This window comes from Anthonomus grandis, chromosome 18, assembly GCF_022605725.1.
Source record: "Anthonomus grandis grandis chromosome 18, icAntGran1.3, whole genome shotgun sequence".
NCBI classification, from domain to species: Eukaryota; Metazoa; Arthropoda; class Insecta; order Coleoptera; family Curculionidae; genus Anthonomus; species Anthonomus grandis.
In genome coordinates, this window is record NC_065563.1 from 6,224,608 (window position 1) to 6,249,148 (window position 24,541).

The 24,541-nt window shown below is 34.6% G+C and overlaps 2 protein-coding genes across 2 annotated transcripts; both read left to right on the plus strand.

Moving 5' to 3' along the window:
* Positions 1–261: 261 nt before the first annotated feature.
* LOC126746903 (cytochrome P450 9e2-like) lies at positions 262–23,522 on the plus strand. Its single transcript, XM_050455316.1, has 6 exons — positions 262–556; positions 9,371–9,537; positions 9,601–9,935; positions 22,331–22,544; positions 22,596–22,838; positions 22,900–23,522. Exons 1-6 carry the CDS (start codon positions 348–350, stop codon positions 23,343–23,345), a joined length of 1,614 nt encoding a protein of 537 aa, XP_050311273.1. The 5' UTR covers positions 262–347; the 3' UTR covers positions 23,346–23,522.
* On the plus strand, positions 15,223–21,485 carry LOC126746909 (uncharacterized). Its single transcript, XM_050455333.1, has 3 exons — positions 15,223–19,540; positions 19,591–19,797; positions 19,857–21,485. The coding sequence occupies exon 3, from the start codon at positions 20,027–20,029 to the stop codon at positions 20,981–20,983; it is 957 nt and encodes a 318-aa protein (XP_050311290.1). The 5' UTR covers positions 15,223–19,540; positions 19,591–19,797; positions 19,857–20,026; the 3' UTR covers positions 20,984–21,485.
* Positions 23,523–24,541: the final 1,019 nt, after the last annotated feature.

The following is a 24,541-nucleotide window of genomic DNA, read 5'->3' on the forward strand; positions in this document are numbered from 1 at the left end:
AAACGATATACTCTTATTTGGATTGTTAAATAAAAAAAAAACATTTCAAAAGTTTCCCTTGGAAATTGTAATGGAGGGAACAAGATCATCCAAATTATTTTCTGACATTTGAAAAACTGGAAAGTCTCGTACAAAGTTATTGCATTTATAGTGAAAAAAAACTGCAATTTTAATCATCGTTTTTATCTCCCATAAAACTCTCTCGTATAATCTAAATCTAAAAATAATCTCAATGTCATATTTGTTATTATTCTTACTGCATCGGTTAAAGTGTTTATTATGATCAGGCTGCCGTGTAAATAGCCAGTGAAGTTTCGCGAATACTCGACTCAATTTAGAATTTAACAATGATTCCATTTTTACTAGTTGGAATAGTGGTATTAATCGCCTTATATGTCTACTACCAGAAAACCTACAGGTATTGGCAGAGGATGGGTGTACAGCCAGTATCCAACTACCCATGCATATTTCTTGGGGACTTTTGGCCAATTTTCCTTGGCCAAATGAATTTTAACGATATTATGGACAAGTTTTACTATAAAAGACCCACTGCAAGGTAAATATTTTAGGTATTAGATTCATCAAGGTGACCAAAAGAATATATAGATTTCTCAATATTTTTTTTTGGTGTTAGTCAGAGAAATCCAAAGAGGTATTCGAGAGAATTTAGAATATGAAATAACCTTGAAACATGTTTAGGTGAGATATTTTAGCAATAATACACTGAAATTTTAAATATATATTATTTTCCAATATGATCTTAACAACCTGAATCAATCTGAATATCATGAGGGAGCAAGGCAGGAAAAATCTATTTAGGACCTTGGAGGGGCATTAATATCAGGTTAAGTAAATTTAAAAAATAAAAAAGAATTTAAAAAATTAAGGGATAAACTTATTTTTCTTGCTATACTTAATAAATATAATTAAATATTTGTCTTAAAGGCAAAAAATGCATGGCATTGCCGTAGAGATAAATTGTTGATCGTTTTGGGTAAAAAAAAGGAACAAAATGCAACCCTTACAATATTTTAGTGAAAAGACCACAATCGAAGAACCCTAAAAAGAGCCATTCCAGAGTATTCAGAATAAAGAGTAAACTGAAAAAAAAAAGGTGTGTAATTAGAAAATTGAATGCCTAGAATAAGCATAGCTGCAAACCATAGGCGAGGTTTAGGAGTTCACCATCTCTCAGACAATGATTTCGAATCGACTTTCCAACTTTTCATACAATATATATTGGCAATGATTGTATGGTTCAACGATACGCGGAGTATCAAGTGTAAACTGATAACGGTTGGAGATACTTACCAACCGAAACATCGTGTTACATTAAATAAATAAGACAATGCAAATCCGACAAGATGTTTTCACTATACCATTGTCTACCACCTTCAAAAATAGCTCAGCTTTATTATTGATTCTAAGTTACGATTTCGCAGCCAATTGGCAAGAGTTCTTTAAAGGCCGTATATGTCATTGCGGAATTGGTACAAAACTAAAGATATACTTGAACTGCCGCTGAGAAAGGTTTTGTGTAAAAACCTTGGTTCTCTCTCATACTGCATATTATAATTTTGTGAATTGCTTAGCCCTGGATGAAACATCAAAAAACAGATTACAACGCGTGCAGATTTCATGTATACGTTTTATTTACAATTTAATTAATCACAGGATCTTCTCTAGTGGAGCGCCTGAGTATCTTAGAGAGAGTTTAACTTTTAGATTCTCCACTTAGGATCGTATCACAGGTCAAAATAACTTTTTAAATAAAGCATCACACAGCTATGTTTCGACGTAGATTTTCGTTTGTTGCTTCAGAAGTATATAATAATTTGTTGCAAATAAACTTTAAAACTGTAGTTTATCAAGTTTTAAGAAAAACATATGAAGTTTATGTTGGATAAATATAGTTCTATACTAGGGTTTTGAACTTTTAATTCTATTTGGAGTGAATTTTGTGAATTTTTGATTATCATAATTATTGTTACTAATTAGGACTCTTTATATATTGCTGATTTCTTTATTCTCAGTTAAGAAAACAGCCTTGGCTGACCTTAATCGCATGCCCCCCTGGACAAGGAGGGATCGTTGGTGAAGCGCTTTCTATGTTATCGGACTCTGTTTTTTAAACTAGTTGATGTTATTTGCATTTCCAATGAACTTTCTGACGATTCGAGATGTGGATAATAGCGTTGACTTCTGCATGAGCTTACAGATGCTTCTCTTAAGGTTAAGCAGTTTCATGTTTTCGATCAGACTCTTTGGTATTACTCCTGTTGTTGACACAATAATTGGAACGGTCCGCACTTCTCTCTTCTCCCATGGTTTTCGTATCTGGTGTTCTAGATCCCTGTACTTACAAATCTTTTCAATATGTTTTGCTCTTAGTTCGTTACTAGATCATGTCGTTCTTTTTATTCCGTTGAAGCAAAAGTTTGACATCCACCGGTGACATGCTGAATAGACTCTGTTGTCTCACATCCATACCTACATCTCTCACTTTGTACTGTCACCTACAACAAACTTTAAATAATTTCTTGATCTTGAATAGCCACAAGAAACCCTTCAGTATAGGGGAAAAGTTGTCCCGAGGTCAACCAGTAGTTCGAAGCCGCTATGTCGACATACTCTTGTTAAACCTCGTGAACATGCCTTCCGTGGCAAACTAAACATGTAGTGGTTTTCCCATCCAAGCTTGCATTTTTTCTTGCTCGGTGCGATGGTGTTCAAGTTCAAGCTCCTGTAGTTTAAGTAGTGTTGAGTCGTCTGCTTCACATACGGCACGATGAATGTGTGATGTTTCAGCCTTTATTGAGAAAAAGGAACGGAAGTTACCTACTAATTTGCTGAGTCAGCTGCTTCTCTATGTCGGTCATTCTTCTTCCTCCCATATGTCGAGGAAGCGTAGTTCGTTCTACAGCACTCCGCGGATGATGCTTATTGGCTTTCGTTAGGAGTGTTCTAGCCTTTTTTTGCAAATTTTCGATGTCCGTTTTACTCCATCCTATAATACCAAAAGAGTAAGTTAATGAATTGACTCCAGATGTATTAATAGCTTTAAATAAGTTTCTGCTATTATTATTACTTGTTTTAAGAAGTCATCACATTCTTGTAGTGAACTTAGTAGTCAGCTCATTCTTTATAATTCTATGATCTATTCCTTGCGCCTGCTTTATTCCTAGATATTTGTAGGATTCCTCTTCGTCCATAGCATTAATTATCTGACTGTTTTCTATTTGAAAGTCACCTGGTTGTGTTTACCCTTAATAATGTTTACAGTTTGACACTTATCCAGTCCAAAGGTCATTCCCATAATATCAGAGAATTTTTTCACTATTTTAAGGATCTGATCTAGTGGATTTCGTGGCAAGAATTTTTAAGTCAGCCATATAAAGTAGATGGTTTACTCTTGTTACTTCTCTATTATCCTTTTTTAGGCCAAATACGTCCCTAGTTGAATTGAGTTGGCTAGATAGCGGGTTTATGGCAAGGCAGAATCAAAGTGGACTTAAAGAATCTCCCTGGAATATACCCCTACGAATAGAAATCATATTAGTTTCAATGCAGTTACCATTAGACACCTGAAGTTTTCTAAAAAGGAAATTATGTGTTTATCTATTTTGTACAATTTATGTACATGAATAAGTCATTTATGTGGAACTGCATCAAAAGCTTTTTCGGTAGTAAATGTATGCTGCGAGAAGGTTTCTCTTGTTGTTAAATGCCTGATTGCAAACTACGGAGTCGATAATTAGCTGTTCCTTACACGCCATGGCACTTTTGGTACATCCTGTCTGTTGAGTCGCTATGATACTATTCTGGTCCTTTTTTTTAGTGGGCTAAATGCTTATGGCGGTGTTTGTTGGAAAAGTGTCGTTAAGCTTTCGATAAAATTGCTTCTCTGAGCATTTAAAAAATAAATTATCTTGTTTCCTTTGTTACTGGATTTATACCTGCTTAAGCGACCTGAAAACATAGATAGCTTTTGTTTAAGGGTTTCTAGGCATTGTTCCGGAGAATAGTTTTCTGGATCCTTCTTGTATATTGTTGGGTCTGACGCATTATTTCCTCTGCTCTTTTTTGTACTTTCTGGCCCTTGTAACTCTGATATATTCCTTTAGCCGGCCAATGTCTTTCCTAGTATCTTCAATGTTTTTTTTGTAGTCTCCTTTCCCATGGCGGTATCGGTCTTTCATTAAGTATAACACTTCGCTGGTTATTTATTATTTTTAATTCCAGGATAACAGCGGTAACCGCATAGTAAATCTACTGTAAATCACAGTAAATCAGATGAAGCTGTTTAATTGTCGTAAGTGTAAGAGTATAAATAGGTATAATTATGTTGGCAGCATTCGGAAGAATGACCAATTTGCAGAAAGAGTTAACTCTAGGAAGAGGTGGTCTTGTTGAGGGGTTTGTGCCTTCATACTCTGCCCTTCCCTCGCGCCAAACTCTGTTCTAATTTTAAATTGCACTTCATCATTATGTTCATTATTCTGGTCTCCATTTTGGGCTTCTTCATTTATTATCATTTCTGGTAATGATGCTTGGTCTATCGGGTGTAAGTGTTCTTCCGCTTCTGTTCTCTCTTGATCGGCATTGTCCTGAAAATTATCCCTTCCTTCATTTAAAGCCTTTCTCGATCATTTATTTCTGCTGAAATTTCCCCTTTAATAAAGTTATTTCGCGTTTCTGGGATCAATTTATCTCTAAGAATGACGCGATTTTGGTTAGCGACTCTCTGCTCGGTCACGTTCACAATTTGATATTGTAAGCAGAATTCGGCATGTAGCTGTTGTCTGTAGCCATTCATTTGTTGCCCCAGATTTGTTATCTTAAAGAAAATGCGCATTATAGATTCATTTATGGCAGATGTCCATTTTAGGCGCTGTTTCGATAACCCTGCTTAAGTAAATACTTGCTGAGTTTTCTGCGCACCGCCTTTAGCGGATTGGGTCCTGGTTGGTGTTTGATGACCCTGTGCAACTGGGGGTTGTGGTGGAGCTGTAGTTTGTTGTATGCCAAGAGCCCGCCCCCTCAGCACCCTGTCACCGACGGTTTGCATACTGTCATGTCCAGCGCTGGCTTCAGATATGCCCTGGCGATCCCCAGGCAGCGACCTTTCTCCGAGGCTGCAGTTATTCTCCATTTTCATTGGTGTGAGCCACTATTTAACCCAGGTTGCCCCTTTTGTCGCCTTTTACGACAGGCAGAGCATACCGGGAGACTATTTTTTGACCCCGGTCCCCCACGGGGATTATTAATATTCTTCTTATTAGTTTCATGAATCTGATATAGAATATATTTTCCAAGATGGCCTAGGGGACCAGAAAGCAAAGAAGACTAATTCATGTAGTATTTCAGTGGAAAGACCCAAATCAGAGAATACCAAACAGCCATTCCAGAGAATTCCGAATTCAGAATAAATGAAGATAACAACTGCAGCAATAATCTTAATGTGTCAACTTATAGAGATAATATTTCCCAATATGGCCTAAGATATCTAAATCCGAAGAAAGACGGGAAAAAATTATTTAGTTTGTTGGAGGGACGATGGTATTAGATAAAATACTAAATTTGGGAAAAAAAAGAGAGATAGGGAAATTTTTGACTTGAAGGCCAAAAAATGCACCAGCACTCCTAAATACATAAATTATTGATCTATTAAGACAAAAAAAAGAAAAATAGTCCATATTGTGTTCCGGTGACTGACAAGACTAAATAAATAAAACATTTCAGCAACAATCCCAACAGAATTTTTTTTAGAGTGAATTTTCCAATAAGCTCCCTGAGTTAATCTAAAAAAACCACTAAGTAAGCCTGGAAAAAATTATTTAGGTTTTTGAAACGCATTTATTATCAACTTAAATTGAAGATTTGGTCAAAGAAGTAAAAATTAGAGGTTTAAACATATTTTTCTTGTTATTATTATTAAATTTAAATAAATTGTTGACTTAAAAGTCAACAAAATGCTCCGGCATTACCATTGAGATTAATTATTAATCTATGAAGACAGAAAGTAAGAAAAAAAGACTGATCCATATAGTATTCTTATGAAAAAACCCAAATCACAGAACTCTAAAGAGTCATTCAAGAGAATTCAAAATATAGAATAATCTGGGAAAGTATGTAGATAAATAATTGCAGTAACAATCTCAATATTATTTTATATAGAAAAAAATTATTTAGATCCTTATATCCGCCTATCAGACAAAATAGTAAATTTGTCTAAAAAAAATGAAAATTAGAAACTTAAACTTATTTTACATTTAATGAAATTTTTGACGTAAAACCCAATTAAATACAGCAGCATTCTTATAGAGATGACTTGTTGATCTATTAATCCTTTCTTTACCGGTCATAAATGTCATTGCAGTGGCCTCATTCCCAGACTTTTGAAAATGCCTTGAGCCCCACTGGCGTATTTAATATACGACACTCTAAAAATGAGACAAACAAAGTTTTACGAAGGACTTTATTTCAAATAATTTACAAAAAATTCTGAAAAATAATTAAGAAAATTTTTTAATCGTTTTTTTTCCTTCATTGTGTCATATTCACCAAAACAGGGAGCGACACACAATCCCACGTTGCATTCGTTTACACATATATCTGGAATCTCATCGCTTCTTTTTCTCCCGAATTTTGGATTGTGAACAAACGAACTTTGTTGTTTGGTATGATAGCAGGAAAAAGACGTTGATGACTTGGTGCAGCCCTTACTGACATAGTTTTTGGTGCAACATATCTGAAAAAAAAATAGTTGAAAATAATATGCTAAATTCTAGAATCATTATACCTCTCGAGTAAGATTTAATTGAAAATACTTTCCTGGATTTTAGGTTAGAAATAATGCATGGCTGTTCAAAAAACATAGATCCACAACGTGAAAAAAGAGTTTCTTGTACCATTTTAAAGTTTTTCTTACGCATTCTGTCGAACTTAGCATCATATCAGTCCTATCAACTACTCCCATATTTTGGTTGTACTCCACCACACATGCTGGTTTTTTTACAAATTCCCCCGTTTTTCTATCTTTTTTAGTCAACTGGGTCATTTCATCCCTGTGGAAAGTTGTCAACATGTTAATCGATCCTTCCACCTGACCAAAAATATTTTCACTAGACATGGATTCTGTTTGACCCTTGTCCAATCTTCCTGATAGATCCGGCATTTGCTTTCTGGTACTCCTAACTGTAGCACGTGTGTTTGTTTTTTTTTTAATAAATAGGTGAAAAGAGCTGGTCAGGTATACCAATTGTCAGTATAGAGGGAATGACCCTTGTTCAAATAAGATTCCATTAATGTTGTTACAACCGACCCTGATATGTCAAGATCTTGATACAACTCAATTTCGGTTTTTGAGCCTATATATATAATAAAATATAGCCTGTCTCACAATCACACAGGAGGAACAGTTTCATGTCAAAATGATGTCGTTTTGTTCGTATGAACGGCTTGAATAACAGACGTCCTTTAAAAAGCATTAAACTCTCATCAATCACCAAGTTCTGGAATGGAACAAATTTCTGGGCAAACGTAGTTTTAATTTTGTCAAAAATCCCTCGAACTTTGTGGAATGAGTCACCTTTAATTTGTTCGCCATTGTCTGCAAAATGAAGCATGCGTAATATTATTTGAAAGCGGTTTCTGGACATCACTTTTCCAAATATCGGAGTGTATAGTAGTTCATCGGTGGACCAATTCTCTACTAATTTGTTTTTTCTATGGCGAGCAGCAAGAAAAAGTACATCAATAAAAGTGAGGAAATCTTCTTTAGTAAGTGTTGTCCAAATTATTTTTTTATTTATTTCTTTTTGTTCTAAGGCATATTAGTTGTTTAAGTGATTATCATATCTATCACTTCATCATTCAAAAATAAAAGAAAATAATCTAATTCTGTCAAAGTATTTGTCATATTTTCCACACAAGCGCCAGAATTTGAAGCGTCAAAGTCATGGTTTAAAAGAATAAATTTGCGGTTAGACCATTTTATAGAAAAATCTTCATGTAAAGCGTTCTTTACCTCTCGCATTTCTCTATTTTCCCGTAAATTATTGCCCTGTTCCTCAATTATTTTATTGTCACTTTCACTAAGCCTTTCGGGGTATATCAATTCGTCAATTTCCTCATCACTACTTGCCTCACTATCCGTTGGTACATACTCACTTCCACTGTCAGCGTACGGATCCTCAACAGAATCTAGACACCCTAGAATATTATTTATTTCATCCTCTGCAAGGCTGCAAAAACGATTATTATCTTTTTCAACGTGTTTTCTTTTTCGCGATGTATTCGGCTCACTCAACGCCATTTTATATCCACTGACTACCGTACCTACTACGAGCAATACTGGAACAGACTAAAAATCAAATTACCTTACCAGATCGATGACAAACAATGCGATAGGACATTTTCGGGTATTTTCGTTAATTTTCGCTAATGCCGAATATATGCGACACTGGTTCTAGTGCCACTTGTATTTGAACGAAATAATACGACAATGGGTTTAGAAGCACCTCGAGGCTGACGTATGAATGTGGCGGTGGGTCTACAAATACTCTTAAATTAGTTAGGTGTCGCATATATGAGGCAGGGGGAATTCCCAACATTTGGCCGGTGAACGTATATATACGGCGGTGGGAAGAAAAGCCCACCTAGGTCTTGTCGTATATATACGGCTCTGGTAAAGAAAGGGTTAAGACAGAAAAAAAAGAAAAGCAAAAGCATCAATGCTTATAGTATTCCTATGAAAAAATCAAAACCAAAGGTCCCTTAAGGAGCATTCCAGATAATTTAGAATATAGAATGAAATGGAAAGGTGTGCAGGTTAACAATTGCAGCAATATTCTTGATGGAATTTTATCTAGAAATAATTTCTCAATACACCCCAAGCGATCTGAATCAATCTCAAAAGAATTATGAAGCAAGCTTGAAAAAAAAAATTCAGATCCTTGGAAGAACTTTATTATCAAGATATAAATTTATAGAAGTGAAAATTAGAGTCTTACTGTAATTTTTTTCGCAATTCGAATTCTATTCAATTACATTTTTTACTTAGAAGGCAAAAAATGCACCAGGCTTCTCCTAGGGATCAACTATCGATCTGTTATTAAAAATCTATTATTATTAAAACAGAAACAAAGGAAAGAAGACTAACCCTTTTCGTATTTCAGTAAAATGACCCAAATCAGAGAATCCTTAAGTTGTATTTCAGAAAATTCAGAACACAGATTGATCTGAAAAGGTGTGTAAAAGAAACATTTCACTGATAATCTCAATGGTATCATATATACAGATCATTTCTCAACATGACCTAGGTAACCTGGATTCTTTTTTAATAAAATTCTTTTTTTTTTAAATATAGATACGAAGCCGTATACCATCTAATGACCCCCTCCTTAATGATTAGGGATTGTGAACTCATAAAGCAGCTCTTAGTCAAAGAATTCGACTCTTTTACCGATCATTTTGACTTTGCCCCATCGGATGGACCTGATGGAATATGGGGCCAAAACCTCCTCAATTTAAAGGGTAAATTTTCTTAATTTTTTTCTTGGTTTTCTTTGCTTGTTTTATTATTAAAAATAATTTCAGGCAATAAATGGAAGGAGATGAGGTCAGTGCTATCAGGGGCGTTCACTAGCAGCAAAATGAAGGTTTTATATGGACTTATATCGCAGACCTCTGAGAATTTCGTGGAGTATTTTAAGGAAAGGGAGGAGGAGGAGGTGATTGAGGTTGAATTTAGGGACTGTTTTAGAAGGTTAATGACGGATATCGTCGCTACTACCGCCTTTGGGATCAAGGTTGACTCCTTAAGGGATAGAAATAATGAATTTTACGAACTAGGGAAGAAAGTTACGAATTTTCAAGGATTTGGCGTCGTTATTAAGTTTTTTTTGTCGTTTTTGTTTCCGAAGCTCGCATGGGTAAGTTTAAAAATTTAATTGTTGGATATTTCATCCCTTGAGTAATTTTTTCATCTCAGTAGTGTGAAGCACTCAAAGGAATTCATTTTTTAATAATAATAGGATAATATATAATTATAGTTAGTAAGTAGACTTATTAACCAATACAATAAATTAATAATTAACGTTTAGAAATACACTGAAGCACACTAAGCACTTGTGCGTGATTTGTGGTTACATAATCGAGTAAAAAATTGGGAGGAGATAAAATGGCGACCATGGCATAAACACGCGTCAACTGTGCTCCATTTTTTTAAGCTAATTAAGTTAAATTAATGGTTTTGTGCGTAACTAGTTATGTCCCTCAATCAATCAATCAATCAATCATATGCTTTATTGTCAAAAAATTATAAAATTTTGTAGACAAAGCTAATAAAAAAACATAAAAACAAAACAAAACACACAAAATAAAAATAAAAATAAATATACAAACAAAATAAATACATGCAAAACTGTACAAAAACAATGTACCTGGTTAATATACATCATGATGTATAAAATGTCAATAAAAATAAACACAATAGTCAATAACAGTAAATTAATTAAATACAAAATAAAAATGCAATTCATTTACTAAAGAAAAAAAAACTAATATATTCTCTATTTTAAGATATAAAAAGAGCCAGTGTGTGTGTGATACCCAAAAAGTTATCCTAGAAAAAAATCCTCCACTGCGTACAAGGCTTTTTCCAGAAAGTATGCCTTCAAAGCATTATAAAATCGAGGAAAAGAAAAAAATGATTTAATTTCCAAAGGCAAATGATTATGCATCTTTTTGGCTCTGTATAGAATAGAGCTTTTTACTCACTCGGACCAAGGGGTTTGCAGATAAAGATCATGCACTGCGTTGCGAAGTGAATAATTGTGAGACAGCCTACTTGGCATTTCTGACTTATGTTTGCGTACTAAGCAAATAGATTCCAATATGAATAAAGCGGGAAGAGTAAGTATCTTGTATTTTTTAAAGATTTCTTGACAGTGAGCTCTGCTATTAAGTCCAAGCAGATACCGAACTGCTCTCTTTTGAAGTTTAAAGATGCGCTCAAATTGAGTCACACCGCATGTGCCCCAGAATGGAAGGGCGTAACGTAGATGTGACTCAAAAAGGGCATAATAAACTGTTCTTAATGTTTGAAAACTTAATTCCCTGGAAACTGATCTTAAGGCAAAACATGCTGAACTTAATTTTTTATATAAGGCATCAATATACAAGTCCCATTTTAGGGAGTAGTCAACATTAAGTCCCAAGAACTTCACAGATTCTACAACGTCCAAACTGGTGTTGTTAAGTACAAAGGGTTAAATAGTAGTTTTATATGATAAGACTTTAGTTTTTGAGACATTTAGGCACAGAAGATTAGAATCGCACCACGATTTAATGGTAACTAAGTCATTAGAAACAGTAGCATGTAGTGCCCTAGCATCCAAATTGCTCCATTTAAAGCTAGTATCGTCAGCAAAAAGACAGATTTTGCCACTGATATTAGGATTGGCCATGTCATTTATAAAAATCAGAAACAAAATAGGGCCCAGGACTGAACCTTGAGGCAGGGCCGTATCTAGGGGGGGGGTTTTGGGGGTTCAAACCCCCCTCCCCCGAAAATCTTATAACGTAAAATAAAATTGAAACGACTGGTAACTATAACTCTTTTTTTTTTAATTTACTTTTTAAAGTTTTAAAGGTGTTCAGACTATAATTAGAGAAAAATATCCAGCAGCAATATATGTGCACTGTAGTGCTCATTCTTTAAATTTAGCTCTTGCCCATTCCTGTAAGGTTCAGAGTATCAGAAATTGTATTGCAACAGTAAAATCTATTGCAAATTTTATAAAAATATCAGCTATGCGCACTGAGATATTAAAAAATAAAATTAAAGAACGTGTTCCAAATAGTAAATGGAGTAAGTTAACATCCATGTGTGAAACTCGGTGGGTGGAAAATCATGACGGACTAATTAGGTTTACTGAAGTTTTTAAACCCATTATTGAAACATTAGAAGAACTAAAACAAGTAAGAGACATCGAAACTTCTTCAAAAGCTTTGCAGTTCCTTCGAGCTATTATGACCAGTAAGTTTATTATCAGTATGTTAACAGCGTCCACTTTATTTGCTTTTACTCTACCGTTATGCAGAATTCTCCAGACTGTGGATTTTGATCTATTTAGCGCTGTTGAGCATGTGAATACTGTTATTAGTCAGGTCAGGAATATGAGACTGAATATAGATCAAGAATTCAAAAATATTTGTAAAAAATCTGAAGCTATTATAAAGTCTATAGAAGATTTAGAATGCATAAAAATACCTAGAATAGTTTCACGACAGCAGAATCGTTCTAATGCCATGGTAGCTACTGCAGAGGAATATTTTCGAATCACAGTTGCAATTCCTTTTTTTGATCAATTTATAGAAGAACTGATGAAAATCTGCAAGATTTGCAAATCACGAAAAATCACTTTCATTGTTATATTGTCTAGTACCAAATATGTGCGAAGCACACATAGTAAAAATGGAAGACTTGTTACCATATGAGGAATTTTTGGACCTAGATACGTTATCTGCAGAACTACAGTTGTGGAAACAAAAATGGATTAAGCTGCCTCAAGCAGAAAGGCCAAAAAATGATCTTGATGCATTATCAGCATGTAATCCATCTTTGTTTCCCAATATTCATACTCTGTTGCAAATTCTGGCTACGCTACCTGTATCTACAGCCTCATCAGAACGATCATTTTCATCGCTACGGCGTTTAAAAGACTATTTGCGCAATTCAACTGGTCAGGAGCGACTAACAGGACTATTGCCCTTTTAAGCGTGCATAGAAATATTATAATTGATACCGCAGAGGTCTTAAATTGTTTTGCGAGGGAAAAGCAAAGAAATATTCAGTTGTTATTATAATTGCTATTTTTAAAATTTTAACGTTGTTAAATGTGTTTTTTAGTTTAAACTGGTATCTTCTTTTAGTAAAACCTATTTATAAATTAAAGATTTTTTTATCCCTAATATCTCAAATGTCACTGGCCTAACCCCCCCCAAAATTTTGGTCCAGATACGGCCCTGCCTTGAGGTACCCCACATTCTATTGGTTTGCAAGAAGACTTCGTCGTATCAACCTTTACAAGCTGATTTCTGTAACTGAGATACGATTTAAACCACTCAAGGGGCGTTCCTCTGAACCCATAGTGATTCAATTTGTCAATTAAGATGTTATGGTTTACACAATCAAAAGCCTTGGAGAAATCACAAAAAATTGTTGCTGTTGAATGATTATTATTTATACTGGTGTAAACACTATTAAAAAGAGAAAACATAGCATCATTTGTGCACTTGTTACTCAAGAATCCAAATTGGTGAGGAGTAAGAATTTTATATTTAAACAGAAACGATAAGAGCCTTTTTTTTAACCAATCGTTCAATGATCTTTGATAAAGTGGGAAGGAGTGCGATTGGGCGATAGTTTGAAGCTTGTTGTTTATCTCCTCCCTTATGCAAAGGAATAATTATTGCAGTCTTAAGGCAGGTAGGAAAGACTCCATTTTGAAATGACTTGTTAATTAAGTTTGTTAGATGGATTAAGGTGCAATTTGGCAGATTGGAAAACATTCTGAGAGTGAGCCCATCTGTACCAGATGATGATTTGTATTTTATTTCATTAATTGTAGTTTGAAGCTCTCTTGATACAATGGGGGTAAAAAAAAAGCTGTGTAAATTTTCATTTGGGAGATATGAACGAGGATCGTGAGAAGGTGTTATGGTAGCCATTAGATTTTTAGCAACATTAACAAAGTAGTGATTAAGGTCCTCAGGTGAAGTAGGGATAGTGCTAGATGAAGAAGTCTTATTTCTTAATTCATTTACAATAGACCATGTTTCTTTGGCAACATTACTTGATTCGATCATCCTTTTATTATAATAAATATCTTTTGCAGCTTTTATAGTCTTATGGTACATTTTTCTATAAAGCTTGACATAGTTATGAAAAAATACGCTGTCTGTAAATTTTTTTAGGTGTGATAATGACCACATGTTATTTGCAGAAACATGTAAGCCTTTAGTGGTCCATGGCTTATGATGTTTAATTTTGATAGGTCTAAGAGGAAACGACTTATCTGCAATACTTGATAAAGACTTTATAAAACTAGAAAATTCACTATCTATATCGTCAGAAAGAAAATCCCAATCAGCCGTTTGGCATAAGTTCTTGAATTGTAAAAAATTATTTTTGCCAAAAACACGGCCTAATTTACGTAACGTGTTTTTGCCTTTAGAATTTATGGAAAATTTAGTTAGTGCAGCTTCATAATCAGAAAATCCGGAATTAAAAACCGTGCAATCTACGAGTTCAGGAGCAAAAGATGACACGACATAGTCGATAGTAGTAGAACTATTTCTAGTTATTCTGGTAAGAAAGTTAATATGCATTACTATACCCATTGAGACGAAAATAGAGTGAAGAGATTCTTGAGCAGCACACACACTGGAAAAATCAATATTAAGGTCGCCACACAAAATTAATTTAGCTTTTAAGGGCAAGGATTCTAGCAAGCTTAGTAGTTTTTCAAGAAAAGTCTGTAAGTCAGCGTCAGGTGTTCTATATAAACAAATAATATAGAGGTCGTATATGTATCATGGTAAACTATGGAAAATTCAAATACTTTTTCTAATAAAAAGTTATCAAACTTAGTTACCGGTGAAAAATCGTTGTTTATAGACATAATCATAGTGCCCCCATGAGATAAATTAGTTCTATTAAATCTTGCTATTGTAGTGTAATTTTGAACAAAAACAGGTTCATCAATGTTTAGCCAGTGTTCGGTTATAGCAACTATTTCTGGAAAATTTAGCTCTTCTAATAAAAGAAATAATTCATTAGTTTTGTGTCTTAAGGACTGAATGTTAAGAGGAAATACGCTAAGCTTGCTATCATCCGATTTATCAGAGGGTGCTTGATCCTCTGGTCGCGTCACGTTATTTAAAAATTTTTGTTCCTAGATGAGGAACCACTGGAAAAATAATTAGATTGACTTTCTCGTATTTTTTGAAGCCTTAAAATTTTTTCTGAAGAAAAGAAGGATCTAAAAGCGGAGAGGTCTTCTTCCACTTCGGCTGCACCAATTCCATAGACGTCGTGGAAACGGATATACAAGCGTCGGAGGGAGTCTATGTTAGTAGGTAGGCCCTCTGAAGCTAGCATTAGCTTGACACTGGTCTTGGTATGGCCTTCGAGACAGACGTTGGAAGGCTGGTCATAGAGGTATGCCAAGTAGAGCCTAAGAGTTTTTAGGATGCTGGGGTCTCTCAGTCTAGCCAACAGGTACCGTCCATTTTCCGCATCAGATTTTTGGGATAGTCGCACTACTGGAGGAGTCATCGGATCCATATTATGCAGTCCATCATCATGGTTGGCCTTCTCCACAAGTATGAAGCTGACATTTTCTTGCCCAAATGACTTAGATGCAGCTATCGCATCTTTATCTGAACCAATTTGAAGCATATTGAGCTGATTTGAGACAGGTTTGGGAGTTAAGGTTTTATTAGCTGCCGGTGGAGAATTTAACGGTGGTAATGGACTCATCCTTCGTCCATCCACTACAGCACCAGCCGGCCATACGTTCGTCTCTTTTAGCTGGCTAAAAAGATCCTTGTTTTGGACACCTACTTTAAAGCTGGAGTTCACACTGTCTTCATTTTGCGTAAAGGGAAAACATCGAATAAAAGCATTAGTCTGGATCTTATCTTTAACGTAGTGAGCGAGCCGGTTTACTGTATAGTCAGGGGAAATATTAGAGACGATTAGGTAATGCCATTCTTCCCTAGTTATGGTTTTCTGAGGTGAAACCGTTATTCTTTTTGTAGAGGGTGAAACTTCTGGTTCCTGATCGGTCTGTATAGAAATGGAAATGGATCTTTTTGCTATTGCTGGAATGTATTTAGGGATTTCTTTTTCCTTAACTGTCAACTTTTCCAACTTAAGGGCCATTTGATTAATACTCTTCCGTAAATCTTCCATTTCTTTGGCAAGTTCTTATTTGGGGGAATCATGAATCTGGATCTTGACGGATTCGTCGTGATTTCCCAAAAGAAGTGAAGACAGGTTAAAGAGCTCTTGTTTCATATCCCTGATTAAGTGAAACATTGACTCTTGACCATTTTCAGATCTACTATTGGCAAGCAAGTTGTGAATGTCATTCATTTTCTCGAACAAAACCTTCCATTTGGGATCATTTTGACTCAAGATGTCATATAGTTCTGTAATGACAGGGTAGAGATCCGTATTCTTTTTGAGACATGAACCCAAAGCATCAACAATGTCTAAAGGAATCTGCGCTTTTTGTAACTGTGAAACCTTGTCGTGAAGGTATTTTAAAGTAGGAGAGTCACAAACATTGCAGAAGAATCTAATGTTATGGTACTTTTGATTATACAGTACCTTTGTTGTGGCCTTATCCAAACCAGTACAGGACATGCAAAAATTTCGGCGACATTCCCCGCTACAGCGAAGCTTATATTTTTCTTTCTCCAAGATGGTCTTTTGACAGGAATCACACTTAAATTCAGCCATAATTTCTTAAGATTGATTTCAAAAAGTGTCCAAATATTTAAATAACAAATATTGTTTCGTGCACGAAAACTATTTGTAAAGCAGGAGACCGGAACTGTTTATTATCAAATCACACGCACTGCGAAAACTTGATGTTGTAGAGTTAAAGTTCAATAAATTGTGTTTTTAAGGTCAAGTTTAGGTTAATAGGTACCAATTTAATCGGAAATCAAAACTAATGTTTATACAGGAAGCAAATCAAAACTATTTATACCGAAAGCACACGTACAGCAAAACTTCGCGTCGCGTCTGGTAAGGTCAAAAACAGAAAGTCTAATCAAAACAAATCAAAGTCAAAACAAAACTTATCAACCATCAGAGCCGACGAGCGAAGACACAACCGTCTCGTACGACTACCAATGATCGAAAGAAATTAAGAAATTTCTTAATTTGTTAAATTTGTTTGTTTTCTTAATGAAAAAAACCATTAAGAAATACCTTAGCATTTTGGTGTATTAAAATGGGAGGTCCAAGCAGAATCAATACTAGAGCCACATCTGAAAAATCGACCGATTTGGCCGGAAAGATGACAGAACTAGAAGCAAAGCTTCAGTAAGATCTCGAGAAGTTGCGTGAGGAGTATGCATCTCAACAAAGTATACATATAAAATCCAACGAAGACATACCTTTTAAAAAAAAACTTCGACTTTTTGAGGTAGATATAAAAACCTCGATTACTTCGCTAAAGAAAGACATTGCATTGTTGCAAGACAAAGTCCAGAGCAATGAACAGCGAATTGACGATATTAAAAAAATAAACAATTATAAAAAACTCATATTTAGAAGAATACCCGAGCGGCGACAACCGTGACCATCACAGCGACATTATTAAATTATTACAGTCAAACCTAAATATTCTCGGGTCCAAAAATAAAATTAGTTCATGTTACCGGCTTCGTACAACCGCATCTATAATAAAATATAATAAATATAATAAAATTAGAAGGTCAAACAATGCGTCCTATTGTGGAAGAATTTGGGTCTCAATGGAGACGGGACGAAATTTTTTTTGCAAAAAACGGTTACGCGGTACCAACTTTTTTATATGTGAGTTTTATAGACCTGTATCTAAAAGTGCGTGAAAAGTTTAAGAATCAATCATGGACCTGCCGTGGTTATTAAAAAGAGCGAATGCTACAAATTACAGTTTTGAGAAAAACGCACTATAATTCAATAACTTATTTATTAAGTAATATTTTGGCTTGATTTTTTTTAAATGTTTTCCCCCAAACGTATCTTACCCTTTGTTTAAATAAAAGTTAATTAACTCCTTTATTTAAATAATAATATCAAAAAAAGCAAAGCGAATGTTTCCTGGTTTTTATATTTAAGCCAACGTTCTTAGCAAAAAGAGCGAATGTAACATAAAAAGCACATTCGCCCTTTTTATTAAACAGTATATTGGTGGAATTAATTTCACCGTTTAAAAAAAAAAGAGCATGTTCTTAGCAGTTCCGTTTTTTTTTAAATAATATGATGTCATGCTTTCATTTGGATCTTTCTTTCTATTTAGCATCATTTGTAGACTCATGGCATAGTCAGAATGATCTGGAAAGCTTATCTTTATTAATGCTTTCCACTCTTATTACCTGTGGTTATAATTTTTTTAGGCTATGGTACCAGCTTTTAGCCATTCCTATAAGCCTTGACGACTGCATATGATAGATAGTATTAATCTTGTCCCACTGGTTGACATCTTCAAATTGGTCGACCTTATTTAACCACTGCTGGGTAGTCAGATTTGTCTTTTCGAAGAAAACTCTGGAATACAATCTGCCTTCACCTTAGGTCAAATTGTACTGACCTTGCTATTTTCGTCCTTTCGTTGAGCCAAATTTTCAATCATTTTCTTCAAACGTTTGAACCGTTGTTTCGTTGTTTCCGGCTCAGGAGTTTCTACAACACGTGATTCTGGACGTCTCCTTGAATCATCGCGTTTTCCTGATTCCACTGAAGGTTTTCTTGAATCACGCCTCGATTTCATATAACGGTACCTCTCATACTCACTATCTGTTGAGCTAGTAGAATGAGAGCTACTGTGGGATCTCTTTCCCACTGTTGAGCCTTTTTTATATAATACACTACAACTTAACTACTATTTTTACTACTACTATAATTTTTAACTCTAAAACTTGTATTTAAAAATAAGTTAGGTTAGAATTATGTTTTTGTTTCAACGGTTTTTACGTAATTTGCTTGCGTGTTATTTTTGGGGATTTAGTCGGCTCTCACGCTAAGGCAACCAGCTATAAGCAATCTGGCAATAGGCAACACGCAATTTTACATTAAACTTGGGTTGAACCAAAAATATTGCTTGTTGCAGCGATATTATTGCTATAGCGATACATGCACCGTGAAAAGCGTTAAATATTGAGGTTTTGCAAATAGTGCTGTGAAAAGTTTGCGCATTAGACTGTTAGTACTGATACTGATAGTACTTATTTTATTTTATTTTATTTATTTATTTTATTAAAAAGGCGTAAAATATTTGCGCCGTTCCAGGTTTTATAAAATTTTTTGTAGAAATAGTGAAAATTCTTGTGTCTTTGGAGTCGTCGAATGACATAATGGTCAGAGAATTCTGGCAATACTGTTATTGTTTTAATGTGACAGGGAACTTAAATAATATTGCGTATTGCCTATTGACATTTTCCAATTGCTTATTGGTGTGCCTTAATGTGAAAGCCACCTTATAGAGGAAAAATTTGTGAGATTTTATTATTTAAAAAACTCTTAATTGCTTTAATTTTTTTTAAGTGACTGAAATTAGTACTTATATGATTAAAATTTGCAATTTACATTTTAAGAATTAATGCGTAACATGATGCGTAAGGTAAGTAAAGATATTGGACATAAATAGACTTTCTTCAAATGGAGACGAGTGTCAAATCAAAGATACATTAATAGCTGGCCCGCGTCATGATTCATTAGTACAAGCATCTGCTGAGGAAGTTATAATATTAGGTAGATGCAAATTTTTTCTAGTGTTAGTATTCTAATTTGTTTTATTGTAGATTTTATAGCCAATCAAGGTGAACAATATCTGCAAGATTTTGGCGAAATTAATTGCGTTAACAGCCTTACTGAATTTTCTTTAGATGAGGTCAATAATTCCATGCACGGATCGGATCATGAGATAACTAAAGAAACGTTTAATGTAGACCAGCTTGAATGAAATCATGGTAATGTCAATGAAGAAACCGTTGAGGAGGAGCCATTGGGTATAATATTATACTAGTAATAGCAACTATCATGCACTATTAAAAATTCTGTGTTTTAGATAACTGCACGTTAGCAGGGAACTCTGATTATGAAAAGAAAAAAGATGAAAGCTTTAGCGATTTTTCCCCAGACAATTCTGAATATCTTCCTGGCACCAGTTCTTCAGATTCGGAGAAAGATACAGCATCTAATAAAGGAGAAGGTATTAGTGAAAATAATTTAATTGGAATGGAGGAACATCCAGAAGTAACTAGTAAACCTCGGAGGAAAAGAAAAAGGCCAGAATTGTGGAAAAGAAATATTAGGAAAAAAAACAGAGATGAGGGAAAAAAATATGAATCAGTTAAAGGCGTTATAAAACCTGCTGCTAAAATGGGTGGTCCCTGCAAAAAATCTTGTCGGCTCAAATGTTTTGATGTCCCTGAGGCTCAACGGCTTCAAATCTTTAACGCATACTATGGGCTGGGCAACTACTCGCGCCAACGAGATTTTATTCTCTCTAATTCGGAAAAAACCGAGAAAAAAATTAGAACAACTCAGCACGAATCTAAAAGGAAGTATTCAATCAGCTATTTTCTTCCCGTTGTATGCAAGCCCATGTTTCTGAGTACTTTAGGTATAAAAAAAGGCGTTGTTGACATTGCTATGGCAAAGCGATCCAACAAAAATATTTCAGCTTCTGATGGCCGAGGAAAGGGAAAGGGTAAAACCTTGAATCCTACTTTAGTTCAAGACATAAAGTCACACATAGAAAGTTTTCCATGTGTTCCCTCTCATTATTGCAGAGCTGATATTGAACGAAAATATTTGGATTCTTTTTTAAATTTGCCTACAATGTATAGGATGTATGTCCAGTGGTGTCGAAAAAATGGAAGGCCAGAAGCAAAGTTATCGACCTATCGAAATATTTTTAAGGATAACTATAATTTAGGATTTGATCGGCCAAGAAAAATCCAGTGTCGAATCTGTGTGGCTTTTAATAATAAAGAAAATATAACTGACGAGGAGGCAAATGACTTTGAAGTACATCAACAATTAAAAGAATCCGCCAGAGAGCAAAACGTACGGACAAACAAATTGCCGTTACCAGTGATCAAATTGTTAGTTGCAATTTTGACTTGGAACAAGTTTTACTTAGTCCTAGTGACCCCACGAACAATGCCTTATTTTACAAACATCGATTAGCCACTTATAAGTTTACAATTTATAACGTTGGTAACAGAAAAGGAGACTGTTTTATGTGGCACGAGGGCCAAGGAGGTAGAGGTAGTTGTGAAATAGCGAGTCTTTTATTTAGATATTTTAAATCCCTGCCAAATTCTGTAAAAGAAATAAGGTGTTTTAGTGATAGATGTGATGGACAAAACCTTAACAAGTACGTTGTTGCAATGTGCATGCATGCAGTACAAGTAATAGGCAATTTAAAAACGATCCATCTAAAATTTTTGACACCTGGTCACAGCGAAATGGAGTACGACTCAATGCATTCCGCTATAGGCACCAGGCGATTGGAAGACTATTGCCAGAAGTGCAAGGAAAAGGGGAGATCAGCCCTATGCAATTCATGACATTCAGGGCAATGATTTTTTTGATTGGAAGGCATTTGCCAATAGCCAGTTGACCATGAGAAAAACAGATATTAATAATGAGCCTGTTTTATTTCAAAAGCTCTGCTGGTTTCGCTTTAGAAAGGAAAAATATATATATATATAAATATATATATATATATATATATATATATATATATATATATTTAATTTTGTACTAAATGTAATGTTTTCATCATAATAAAGGACTTTAAAAATTTTTTTTGACAAAAAAATTAAGCTATTTTATTAAATACATTTACTGCAGAGCAGTTCTAGTTATATCGCTTATAATGTTTTGCCCATTTTCTCGAAACTATCAAAAAATAGTTGCCTAGTTTTTGCATTCAGGCGACGAAATGATATATAAGTAGAGAAATTATGATTGTGATATATTGGTTTGGAAATTATAAATCATTAATCACAGCTACAATTTTTTAATTTATGATGTGGTTTATTTTAATCGAATTTTTTCTTATTTGCAATATTTATCACAGCAAGGATTTTAACGGTTCTTTTAACCAAACATTAGAAAAACTTGCCAAATCATAATGAATTTTGAAAATAATAATTAAATCATTTATCACCGCAGTGATTTTTGATTTGTCACGTAGTTTATTTTATTTAAATATTATTTCTCGTTCGTGATATTTATTGCAGGCGTGATTTTAACGATTTCTTAGGCGAAATCTAACGAAAAATCTTTTCCCGGTCAGTGATAATATATAGATAAGAATAAGATAAATTTATCTTGATTGACAGTGAGTTTAACGGGTCTCATCAAATATTTATTTTGAATATCATAAAATGTTTATTACAGCGGGAATTTCAACGGTTCGATTAACTAAAAATTTAATGAAATTATCATTAATCTCATTAGTGATTTTTCATTGATTGACTTTTCTTTTAATTGACTTAAAATATTCATCTCAGTAGTGATTTTTAGCAATTGAACATTGGACTTTTCCCCAAAGATGCCACTGAATACTTTTATAAGGTGATCGATGAAACTTTAACTGCAAGAGAAAAACAAGGTATTATACGTCCTGACATGCTTCATTTACTCCTTCAAGTCAAGCACCGTTCGCAGCAGGAAGAGAAAACCGCCCCCAGTAATCAAGATGGATTCGCAGTAGTAAAAGAGGATTCGTTAAACTTCGGTAAGCAAATTTTGTCATCCCTAAAGGGATTTTTGACCCTTTAACTCTCAGGCAATTCCCAAAAAACGATCCAAATCACCAACAAAAATATCGTTGCTCAAGCACTGACATTTTTTGTCGCGGGCTTTGAGACAACTTCGAACGCCATGTGCTTTACCGCTTACGAACTCGCAGTCAATCCAGAAATCCAGGAGAAATTAAGAAAGGAAATTGAGAAGACTTTGCAAGAAAATGACGGGAAAATTGATTATGAGGCTCTGATCGGGATGAAATATCTGGATATGGTAGTTACAGGTATGTATCTGTATTTGCCTTTTTTTTAATTCGTTGCGAATTCAAGTGTTTTCTGATCTAGAATCCTTAAGAAAATGGCCTCCGATCATGGCAACTGACAGGGTGTGCGTGAAACCGTTTACTATAACACCCACAAACACCAACGAAATCCCCATAACTGTACAACCAGAACAAAGAATCCTAATTCCGTTCCAGAGCATCCAAAGGGACCCAAACCACTTTCCGGATCCAGAAAAGTTCGATCCAGAACGTTTCTCCGATTTAAATAAACACACTATCCACCCCTACAGTTTCTTGAGCTTCGGGGTAGGTCCTAGGGGTTGTCTCGGGTCCAGATTGGCTCTCCTTGATATTAAGACTATACTGGTATGGATTTTAAGGAATTTCCAGATTGTCGCCACCGATAAGACGCCTGTGCGTTTGGAGTTGGATAAGAAGGCCATCAGTACCAGCGTCAAAGGGGGTTTTCCTCTTGGATTGAAACGATTAAACCAGAATAACTCCTAACTTAAATAGATATCTCTGCGGTGTTTTTTTTACTATTTTTCTCTTAACAGCAATGATTTTAAATTATTAATTTATTGCCTGTAAACAATAAAATACTAATCTCAGCTGTGTTCTGGCATCAAAAATGTTTTTCTCAATAGTAATTTTAACCAGGAATAAATTCATTATCTTAGCAGAGGTTTTAAGGATTTATCATTTAAAATACTGATTTTTTCCTTACTGGTATAAAATTAATACAACAAACAATGAATACAAAAATTAACACATACACGTGTGTATGTGTTAAGTAACTCAAATAAAAGTAGTGTAAGTTCTAGGTCTCAACACTCAAGAACTCATTAAAGGTTTTGTGAGTACTTTTAATATTAAAGTGAATTATATTTAAAAGTTTGTTGTCCAAATTAATTTTATTTTGAACTTTATTTCCCAATAAATTTTCCCGGTTATTTTTAACCTCCAGTTCTTCCAAATTTCGAAAGAGTGCCAATCGATTTTAGATCGCAATATGTTCAGGAAGTACTGATGTGATGGACATTCCAAGTCACTAGCTTTATGGAAAATGTTATATTTTAAATTATATTTTTCATTGGCTGTTTGACAATTTTTTCATATTTTATTTAGTTTTGCATTTTTTATTAGAAATTATTTTGCTCTTTTATCGCTTTTGTAACTTGGTTTTCTTGCAAATGACAATTAAATCCTAATATTTTGAAGCGGGGTTATTTCATCTTGGTTATTTGAACACTCTATTTGTAATGTTCCATGGTCCTTGTCTTGAAATGCTTGTATTTTTGATGCAAAGTGGACTGTATTATTTCACTGGTTGGAAAGATGCTTCTGGTGTTGTAATTTTAAGAACGTATATTGAACATACATATTTTTACAAATTGAATGATTAATGTAATTAAATGAAATGTAAAAATGTCGACTGAGGCTGTTGTGTCTCCCATGCTTGAACGGGGAATGCGTCTCTCTCGCTTCGTGCTAGTGGCGCCACCGGCCTTCGCGAATATAGAGACAGGGTCGGACTGTACATGCCCTCGGCCTTGGAAGCTCAGCTTTCAACTGGAAGTGGACACAAGCGGACAACTGCTCTTATGAGAATTCCGTCTGCTGTCTTCACGGATGCAACTCTGACAAATCTCCACCCATAATTAGATCCAAAACTCTTCGTAAAAGCCATTTCATTGGAGGGA